Source organism: Mastomys coucha, unplaced genomic scaffold, assembly GCF_008632895.1.
Source record: "Mastomys coucha isolate ucsf_1 unplaced genomic scaffold, UCSF_Mcou_1 pScaffold6, whole genome shotgun sequence".
Taxonomy (NCBI): Eukaryota; Metazoa; Chordata; class Mammalia; order Rodentia; family Muridae; genus Mastomys; species Mastomys coucha.
The window spans coordinates 119,465,962-119,477,167 of NW_022196912.1; the positions used below are offsets into that span (position 1 = coordinate 119,465,962).

Below are 11,206 nucleotides of genomic sequence, written 5' to 3' on the forward strand. Positions count from 1 at the left end.
CTCAGCTTCACTCTGTAGCCCAGGATGGCTCTGAGTTCCTGATCCTCCCCTGTCTACACCTCTCCAGTGCTGAGATTTCCATCCCTGGCCCTTTTCTTCCATTTTATAATTCACTTCAAATCCAGGGCCAGCTGAGTAGCCTGTGGCAGGATCTAATCTCCTTGACTACAGCCTATAATTTTCCCCAGAATCCATTTTTAAAGTCAAGAGCATGTCCTCCACTATGCTCGAGACTATCCTGTGAGAATCTCTCCTCTTTTTTTAAAATTTATTTATTTTATTTATATGAGTACACTGTAGCTGTCTTCAGACACAATAGAAGAGGGCATCAGATCCCATTACAGATGGTTGTGAGCCACCATGTGGTTCCTGGAAACTGAACTCAGGACCTCTGGAGGAGCAGTCAGTGCTCTTAACTGATGAGCCATCTCACCAGCCCAAGAATCTCTCTTCTTTATTATTATTATTATTATTATTATTATTATTATTATTATTATTATTATTATTTTGAGGATCTCTCTTAACTGAGCAAATTTGCAGATATGATATACTAGCATAAATACTATCATTTGTGGGCTAGGGACATGGCTCAGCTGTTAGAGTATTTGAACAGCAGAAGATATCTGCACATGTACACCTGCCAAAAACACGCACGCGCGCGCGCACGCGCGCGCGCACGCGCGCGCGCGCGCACACACACACACACACACACACAGACGCATAAAGCACTCTGGCATTCATATTTACATACCACATCCTTCTTGCATTGTTAGTTTTATTAATCTGTTTGTTTATTTTTTTGTTCTTCCAGAGAGGGTTTCTTTGTGTGGTCCTGGCTGTCCTGGAACTCACTCTGTAGACCAGGCTGACCTTGATCTCAGAGACCCACGAGTCTGATCAAGTCAGCTCAGTCAGTCAACAGGTTCTCCAGGGCAGGAGCAAGGATTAAAGAGAAAAAGACAATTAGACAGCACCATAGCATGACCCCAGCCAGTTCTGAGGCTGAAGTGGGTTTATTTTTTCCCAGTCTATTTTTTTTTTAAAGATTTATTTATTATTATAAATGAGTACAAAGAAGAGGGTATCACATTTCATTATGGGTGGTTATGAGCCACCATGTGGTTGCTGGGATTTGAACTCATGACCTTCTGAAGCACAATCAGTGCTCTTACCCACTCAGCCATCTCACCAGCACCCCCCAATCTGTTTTTATACCATGTTAATTACATGCAAGTAATAAGGTCAGTTCTAGGTTAAGGAACAAGCAAGGCAATAAACAAGACCAGGAGATCATTGTTTCTAGGAGCTTATCAGGATGACCAAGATATCTCAGCCTACTTCCCTGTCCTGGCCCAATGTCAAACTCCCGCCAAGTGGCCCCAAAAGCTCTCCACACCAGCCTCTGCCTCCCAAGTGCTGGGAGTGCACCACCATGACTGATTTTTTTTTTTTAAGTTCCTCGGTAACACCATCTGTAATTTCACCCTCCATTGATCGTACAATAAATGTTTTGTTTTTTTTTTTCATGGTTGGAGATCAGGTCTCACTACATAACCCTTCCTGGTCTGGATCTCAGATCTGCCTACCTCTGCCTCCTGAGTCTGGAGAGGAAGGCATGGGCACCACTCCCTGCCCATGTCTCTAGTAATAATCCACCTCTTGATTTGAATTAGTCTTTCTCAGTTTACAGTCACAGTGTTATACCCAAGTTGCAGGGACCTCAAAGACCACCAAGGAGCTAATTCTGATACAAACACACAAGGGTCTTTATTACACACAAGGGTCTTTATTACGAGCTTGCAAGCAAGGACTCTCACCATCACCATAGTAGAGGGTCAGAAGTGAGAGCCTTGAGTCTAGGGGTGCGATGTATTTATTGTGGTTATAGCAAGCTTGGGGAATTTCCATATGGGTCAGCGAGTTAATATTTTAAAAACTGCATTTCTGGAGTAATCTGCAGGAACCAAACATGGGGGCAACACCACCTGACACACAGGACAGCTAGGTTATCTGTTTTCTGCAGGATGTCTTGGGTTATCTTTATACACCTTGACCCTGCTGTTGTAGCCTGTCTGACTATTGCTAAGTGGGGCTGTCATAGGATGTTTGCTTAAGGGGACTTTATGCAAAACAAAAACAAAGTTGGTTGGGCTTTACAAGAGCACAGTTTAGAGATTTCACACCCCATGGTCCCTGCAGTCACAGAGGGAGGAAGTCTAGGACTTCCAGGAACCAGATCTATAAATATAAATTCAAAGTAAGTGGTTTTATGTTTATTAGTATAAAATGGCCATGATGTTCCATGCCTGTAATCCTGGGACTGAGGAGGTGGAGGTGTTAAACCTGAAAACTGCAAGGAGAAAGACCAATTCCATGACTGTGCAATTAAAATAAGCTTTATTAAATACTAGCCAGGTTCATACCTGGAACCCCCAGAGAATGGTGCTGAATTATTTTAGTCAGGTATTCATAAAGGCTGAGCCCACAGGCTATATAGTTCTTCCTGCCACCATCCAGTCAGGGGCAAGCATGCATCCTTCGTATTAAGAGATCAAGTGCATCCTGTGCAGTTGAGGCAACCCTTGTTTACTGAAGTGAAAACATGTGACTTGATATTTTACATGACCAGCAGTGCCCAGCATTACAGGATGCTACCTGTCCTTGGGCACATGGGGCTTACAGGTTATTCACACGATGTGATTCAGTCGGCACATCGTAATTGCACGTGTCCATGGAGTACGTTTTGATGAGTTATGCAGTGTCCTTGTTATGTCCATCACTGGGAGTATCCGTCACTTCCTTACTTGGGCACTGTTGAAGGTTCTCTGAGCCAGCTATGTGGAGAGTCGGGCTTCAGTCTTGGGAACCAGGTAGTGTTGAACCAGAAGAAACACCTCCTTGAGCACTGCAGCCTCCCTTGGCTCCGGGGCACTAGTTTTGCACTTTGTGTCTCCCTTAGGACGATAACGAGGTTCCCTTCACAGAAGAGGATTATCGAAGAAGGAAACATCACCCCAACTTCCTGGACCACATCAACGCTGAAAAAATAGTTCTCAAATTTGGAAAAAATGTGAGTGTGGACACAGACAGACCGTTGGGGGGGCGTTCTTTGTGAGGTGGTGGGCCCTGGCCACTCTCTGCATACTCAGCCCTGATCTCTTTTCAGACTGTTTGCATGGTCAGGGCACACTACTACAACACGGTAAGCACCGTGAGTGACTTATTTCCTCATACATGCCCACGGGTGAGCTTTGGCTCAAGCAGTATATGCTATCCTTAGGCAGTTCCTGGCCCAGATTATGACCCGGCCCTCCGACCTGAAAGCCCTGTGCCGGGCCGCATCTAAACTCAGGCTCTCCTCCACCGAGGGGTCTGGGCAAATAAGTCAGTAGAGATGAGAAGGAAGACCTCACACCCAAGCTCGTGGATCCTAGAATCTCCCGCAGTGCTTTTCTTCAAATAGCTCTGAAACGTGCAACATCCCTCTTACAAAAAGAGACAGTCTGGGCGGTGGTGGCGCACGCCTTTAATCCCAGCACTTGCGAGGCAGAGGCAGGCGGATTTCTGAGTTCGAGGCCAGCCTGGTCTACAGAGTGAGTTCCAGGACAGCCAGGGCTACACAGAGAAACCCTGTCTTGAAAAACAAAACAAAACAAAACAAAACAAAAAGAGACTGTCCAGCCATGATGGCACTTGCCTTGAATCCCAGAACTCCGAGGTGGGTGGATCTCTGTGAGTTCCCGGACAGCCTGATCTACATAATGAATTCCAGGACAGCCTCGGCTACCTAGAGAGACTTTGTTCTGAACACAGAGACATAGGCTTGAGTGGGTAGGGATTAGCTTGTTCAGGATCACACAGCCGGGTGGCCAGGCACTATCCTGAGCCTGTCTGAACTCGTCTGATTGTGACTCAGCTCCATTGCCCGTGCAGTTATTGTCCCCGTTTCATAGCTGCAGAACCACAGAAGTGGAGTAGGGGGCTGTCATTTAAAACAAGATCTGTCAGTCATCAAACACTGCGGAGGAGGTAACATTTTTGCTTGTTTGGTTGGTTGGTTGGTTTTTTTCGAGATTTCGACATTTTTTTTCCTTGATTCCAACTCTATCATTCAATAAGATTTATCTTTTTGTTTTTTGGAGACAGAGTTTCTCTGTATAGCCCTGGCCATCCTGGAACTCACTCTGTAGACCAGGCTGGCCTTCAACTCAGAAATCCACCTGCCTCTGCCTCCCAAGTGCTGGGATTAAAGGCGTGCGCCGCCGCCGCCGCCGCCGCCGCCGCCGCCGCCGCCGCCGCCGCCTCCTCCTCCGCCACCCCCCCACCCCACCCACCCCACCCCCATCCCCGGCAATAAGATTTATCTTGAGACACCTGATTGTTAAGACACGTCTATAAGCTGGATCCAGTGTCACATACCTATTACCCAATGTTCAGGGCCAGCCTGGGCTACATAGCAAGATGCTTTCTGAACAAAACTACAGCAATGAAGCCAGGGCCTGCAGGTACTCACCTGTACTCACAGCTCTCTGGGGAGACCGAAGCAAGAGAACCACAAGTTCAAGGCCTGTCTGGACTACAAGGAGTTCTAGACCAGTTTGGCAATTTAGCAAGTTTGGTCTAGGATAAGGACCGATAGGGTGGGGCCAGAGAGATAACTCCTTGGTTAGGAGCACACACCTAAATTCAGTTTGTGATTAAGAGCATGGACCTAAACTTAGTGTGTAGCAGCTACAGGGAGGCCCCAATGCCTCTAGCATTTTTTTTTTTTTTGCTTGCTTTTTTGAGGCAGGGTTTCTCTGTATAGCTCTGGCTGTCCTGGAACTCACTCTGTAGAGCATGCTGGCCTCAAACTCAGAAACCACCTGTCTCTGTCTCCCAAATGCTGGGATTAAAGGCGTGCGCCACCACCGCCTGGCTCCTCTGGCATCTTAAAGCACCTTGGGCTCATATGCACCCACCCCTCATAATAAAAAATAAATCTTTTAGCCAGGCAGTCATGATGCATGCCTTTAATTCCAGCACTTGGGAGGCAGAGACAGATCTCTGAGTTCGAGGCTAACCTGGTCTACAGAGCAAGTTCTAGTCCAGCCAGGGCTACACAAAGAAACCCTGTCTCAAAAAAACCAAAATACATATATAAATAAAACTTTTTTAAAAGGGGGAAGAATATAGGTCTGGGATAAACTCAGCAACAGAGGCTGCCTTGCATGGCAAAGACCCAGGTTCAGTCCTTAGCACCCACCACTAATGAGAAGCTACCACTGCAGTAAAATTTGTCATTTGGCATGTATGATAATTTTACCTTTTACAAAAATAGATTTGTGAGTGGCCTGTAGTGAGTAAGTAGTAATTGAGACACAAATCAGGACTTGCTGAACTTCGTCCCTGGAAGGTGAGCATCTAACCTGTGGTGTTCCATGTTGACCCTCAGACTTGCATGTGATCACTTTAAAACTCTATGAGGAGGACACTGATGCCATCATCCCATTCAGCCCAAACCCAAGGTTCCATTGAATTAAAAATTAAAAAAAAAAAAAAAAAAGCAGATCAAGTGATGATGGCCCTGAAGCGCCACCTTGTGGTTTTGTAAGATATGACAAGAGGGATTTCAAACCAGTTCTGTTCCTGAATAATCTGTGGTTTTGAGGAATAGAATACAGGGTTTCTCTGTGTAGCCCTGGCTGTCCTAGAACTCACTCTGTAGACCAGGCTGGCCTCGAACTCGGAAATCCGCCTGCCTCTGCCTCCCAAGTGCTGGGTTTAAAGGCGTGCACTACCACTGCCCGGCATAGCTATTTATTTTATAAAATAATATTCTATACTAATATACTAACTCATCCTTAACTCTAAATGATAAAAATTCATTGGAAAATCCTTCTTTTTAATGTTTAGTTATGTGCATGAGTGTTTTGCCTGCATATCTGTATATGTATTGTGTTGTGTGCACATGTGTGTGTGTGTGTGCCAAGTGAGTCCCCGAGTGTGTGGAGTTACAGGTGGTTGAGAGCTGCTTGGCAGGTTCTGGGAAACCAACATAGATTCTCGGCAAGAGCAACAAGTGCTCTTACAACTGAGCCATCTCTCCAATCCCATAAAATCAATTTTTTTTGTTTTCCTATTTGAAACCGTGTCTCACTAGGTAGTCCTGGCTGTCCTGGAACTCAATATATAATCCAGGCTGTCCTTGAACTGAGAGCTCTACCTGCCTGTGCCTACTGATTACTAAAATTAAAGGTGTTTGACAGTGTACTTGGCCCCAAATCTATTTTTCAAAGACAGAGTTTTGCTATGTAGACCAGTCTGTCTTGAATTTGCCTTAAACTTTTAAACTCTTAGATTACATGTATGTGCCACTGAAAGACCCCCAGAACTGGGGAGATCCTTACTCAAGTCTTGGGATGACTCGACCACCCAATGACTCACGAGAGACCGAACTTGCTGCAATCACATGAGGTTTATTGGGGATACTGGTACTGACCTTGTCGGCCAGAGGAGTTTGACCCCGGGGTCGATCTCGTGACCATGCTGGCCAGTGGAGTTCGACCCCGAACACAAGAAGTGAGGGGTATTTAAGGAAAAATCTATAAGCTGGGGGCAGAGAGAGGGTTACCAAGGAAACATAACATAAAAACAGTGGAAAATTTCAGAGGGACCCGACCCAAGGTATTCAGTTAGGGAGGGGAACATATTCATTCTAGGAATGTAATCTTCATCTACTGGTCGACAGGGTGGAGAGTCTCATAAACCACTAGACCTTCATTCCTAGTTCTGCCCTCATTGTGGATCATTCAGGAGGGGCAGGTATCAGGAACCAGAGCCCTGAGGCTCTGAGTTAGCCAAGTTCCTGGAACTACCTACTTCTCATTTTTTTGTTTGATACAGAGGTTTTCTATGCCCCCTTTTAGGTAAAGGCTACACATTATACATACATTTCTATTAAATGCCCTCATTTTAAATTCTAAGATTCTCCAGCCTTTCACCACCAGGCTCAACCTAAAGAAAAAAAAAAATCTATCCTTTTTTTCTGTTTAATCAGTATTCTATTACTATGAAGGGACACCATGACCACAGCAACTCTTTGTTTGTTTTTTGTTGTTATTTTTTGAGACGGGGTTTCTCTGTGTAGCCCTGGCTGTCCTGGAACTCTGTAGACCAGACTAGTCTCAAACTCAGAAATCTGCCTGCTTCTGCCTCCCAAGTGCTGGGGATTAAAGGCGTGCGCCACCACTGCCAGGCCACAGCAACTCTTATAAAAAAAAAAAAGAAGAAGAAAAAGCCAGGCAGTGGTGGCAGATACATGCAATCCCAGCACTTGGGAGGCAAAAGCAGGCAGATTTCTGAGTTTGAGGCCACCCTGGTCTACAGAGTAAGTTCCAGGACAGCCTGGGCTACACAGAGAAGCCCTGTCTCGAAAAACAAACAAACAAACAAAAAAACAAAAAACAAAAAAATAAAATGTACTTGGGGGCTGGCTTTCAGTTTCTGAGGTTCAGTCCATTATCATCATTGGGGGAAGCGTGGCGATGTCTAGGCAGGCATGGCGCTGGAGAAAGAGCTGAGAGTTCTACATCCAGATCTCCAGGCAGCAGGAGCTTTTGAACTTCAAAGTCCACTTCTAGTGACACACTTCCTCCAACAAAGCCACATGTCCCAGTCCTTTCAAATAGTGCCACTCCTCATGAGCCTATGGGGACAATCCATCTTCATTTAAACTACTACCCTCCTCTTCTTCCTCCTCTTTCTCTTCCCCCTCCTTTTCTTCCTCCTCTTTCTCCTCTCCCTCCTCTCCTCCTTCTTTCCCTCTGTCTCTCCCTCCCTTCCTTCTCCCTGGTGATCAGTCTTAAACCTAGAGCCACACACGTACTACTGAAGTGCTTTGATATTGTTCTTTCCCCAGCCTGTTTGTTTGTTTGTCTGTTTTCCCTTATGAGACAGGGTTCACTGTATAGCCCTGGCTATACAGGCTGGCCTTGAGCTCAGAGATCCACCTGCCTCTGCCTCTCAAATGCTGTGATGAAAGGCAAGCATTACCACACCACTGCCTGGCTAATTGTAGATGATTACATTTTATTTATTTATTTATTTATTTATTTATTTATTTATTATGTACACAGTATTCTAACTGAGTACACGTCTACATACCAGAAGAGGGCACCAGATCTCATTATAGATGGTTGTAAGCCACCATGTAGTTGCTGAGAATTGAACTCAGGACCTCTGGAAGGGCAGTTGATGCTCTCAACCTCTGAGCCATCTCTCCAGCCCGAATACATTTTTTTTAAAACTAGGTGATTTTCCAGTCTAATTCATCCAAATCCATTTGAGAATTAGAACCAAGAAATGTGTCCTAGTTGGATTTGTTGTCTACTTGACACACATGAAGAGAACTCCTCTGAAGGAGCTGTCTCAGCGGGATTGGCCTGAAGACATGTCTATGGCAGGCAGAGGGCCTGCTCTACTGTGGGCAGCGGCAATCCTAGGCAGATGTGCCTGGGCTGTATAAGCTCAACGCGAGCCTGAGAGCAAGCCAGTAAGCAGTATTCCTCCTTGGCCCCTGTCACAGCTCCTGCTTCCCGGTTTCCGGTTTCTGTGTCACTTCTTTCTTAACTTCCCCCCATGATGCACGGTGACAGGAAAGTGTAAGTCAGTTAGCCCTCTCCTCCCCTAAGCTCACCCAGTTTGTTATTATTTACGTTTATCATAGCAAAGAGAAGCAAACAAATACAGACTACGACTTCAACCAGGCCAATAGAATAATTTCTGATGTCCTTAGACTTGTCCTGTTGTCTATATCTCACAAGACTGAACTCACAAGATGCCTGTGAGTCATGCTAGGTCGGCTACCATTATCTGTGTGTTCTGTCTGTGCACTGTCTAGACTCAATCAGCTGGACATTGTCCCCTTCCCCTCCTTCCCCTTTTCTTCTTTTAGCTTTTTTTTTTTTTTTTTTTTTTTTTTTTTCTGACACAGAATTTTACCCTGTAATCTAGGGTGGCCTGGAACTTTCTGAGTAGACCTTAAAATGTAGCAATCCCCTGCCCCAGCCTCCCAAGTAAGTTCTGGGATTATAATCATATGCCACTATATCCAGCCAGGACAACCAAAGTCAACTACTACCACCGCCATGGCCACCACCATCACTACTACTACTTCTTCCTCCTGTTCTCCCGTCTTTCCCCTCCCTCAAGCATATGCACACACACACACACACACACACACACTCATGGATCTCTCTCAAGTGAGAATGATTCGGCAGACTTTAGCCGCTCTGCTCTAGGCTGGGCACACTGGGCACACGCTGGCAGTCTGTGAATGAGAGCTTCAGTGGGGTCCGGGGACCAGGTCTGATGTCTGAGCACATGCCCAGCATGCTGGCAGACCCGGGGTCCATCTCAAGCTCTGGGAAGCCATGTTAGGGAATGGAAAGAACCCCAGATGTCACTACATCGTTTGTATGTGGACCTCATGTCAGCAATCCAGGAAAAAACCCACCAAAATAAACAAACAATGGAGTGGAGCAGTGGTGGCTCACATCTTTAATCCCAGCACTTGGGAGGCAGAGGCAGGCAGATTTCTGAGTTCGAGGCCAGTCTGGTCTATAGCGTGAGTTCCAGGACAGCCAGGGATATACAGAGAAACCCTGTCTCGAAAAACCAACCAATCAAACAAACAACGGTCCCAACCACATTTGTCGCACAAAAAGCTCTCTGGTCTTTCAGCATCTTTCTGAGACTCCCAGGCTGCTCTGCCCACTTTATGGGCCCAGGCAACCCTCCAACCTTAACCTCCATGGCAGCTTTGTCAGGCACACACGACTGAGGCTGGCTTGGTCACCACTAAGTATCCTCAAGGCCACAGTGACTTCTCTGGACAAAGTAAGGCATTTACGTCGATCAAACCCCTCGTGTTGAGACCCGGTACAGGGTCGGGGGACATAGTTGAGTTGGTAGAGTACTTGCCCAATATGCACAAGGCCCCTGGTTTGATCCTCAGCACCACAGAAGCTAGGGACGGTGGCATACAGCTGGAATCCCAGCACTCAACAAGTGGAGGTCATCCTCAGCTACATAATGAGTGCAAGGCCAGCCTGGGCTGCATGAGACCTTGTCTCAAAACAAACCGAACACAAAACCCCGCCCTGGTCCTGAGCCTCACAGTCCTGTGAGCACTGTGATAGGCGACTGAAGGTCCTTCTAGAAGGACCTTTTTCCCCAGCTTCCCTTCCCCTCAGGGCTGACATAGAGTTCACAGGTGCTTTCAGAAGGAACAGTTCTGACTTAGCTTAGTTCTTGTTACATTTCAGCCGTGGCTGGAAACATTTCTAAATTTCGTGTAGTTTTTTCTTCCCCACTAAGGGACCTGCCCTAAGCAGTGCCTAACTAAGGTGGGCAGAAGAGAACATGGAGCCTGCAACAGTGTCCATTTAACTTACTAAGTCGGCTTCGATGAGACTAATGCTAGATCCTCTCTTTCTCTCTCTCTCTCTCTCTCTCTCTCTCTCTCTCTCTCTCTCTCTCTCTCTCCCCCCCCCCCACTCACTTGCTTGCTCTGTATTTTATCCATTTTAGGCCAAAAAGTTTGCAACGTATGTAGTCGCCTCAGGACTTCAGTATGGAGCAGAAGGAGGCATCTTACACGCGTTTTTTAAGGTCTGGCTTTTCCAAGGACTAAGTGAACTCGTCTTTCTTAATTATTAATTTAATTTTACTTTCAAGTTTGGTTACAAAGGAGCAACTTCTCACCACATATCCCTGCCTTCATCCTCCCTCACACCTGCGACTATGAGGATTCTTTGTTGCCATTTATTTGATTTATTATTATTATTACTACTTCTACTACTATTATATACATATATGTAATGTGTGTGCTGGGGCCTGCACATGCCTCGGCTCCAGTACAGGAGTCGGAAGACAGCCTTGTGGAGTTGCTGTTGGAAAGTGTTTACCTGCTGAGCCATCTGTCAGCCCACTGTGTGCATTCTCCAACAGTGTTTTACAAGGCAGGGATGGTGTTGTATGCCTACTGTGATATGATTCTGCCCAAAAAGGCAGGATTGAGATTTTAAGGTCAGCCTAGAAGGCAATGTAAAGCCCTGTCTCAGGGAAGAAAGAGAAAGGAGAGGGGAGGGAGAGAGGAGGGAGAGGGGGGGAGAGGAGGAGAGGGGAGGGAGAGAAGAGGGAGACGGGAGGAGAGGAGGAGAGG

General features: G+C 46.2%; 1 protein-coding gene across 2 annotated transcripts in view; it reads left to right on the forward strand.

Annotated features, from left to right (window-relative positions):
- Window positions 1-11,206, forward strand: part of Ak7 (adenylate kinase 7) — a 71,711-nt gene that overhangs the window by 18,330 nt on the left and 42,175 nt on the right. For both annotated transcript variants that reach the window (XM_031356734.1, XM_031356735.1), the window contains exons 5-6: window positions 2,960-3,070; window positions 10,573-10,653. In XM_031356734.1, the coding sequence (XP_031212594.1) occupies window positions 2,960-3,070; window positions 10,573-10,653 (192 nt within the window). The remainder of the gene's footprint in view (window positions 1-2,959; window positions 3,071-10,572; window positions 10,654-11,206) is intronic.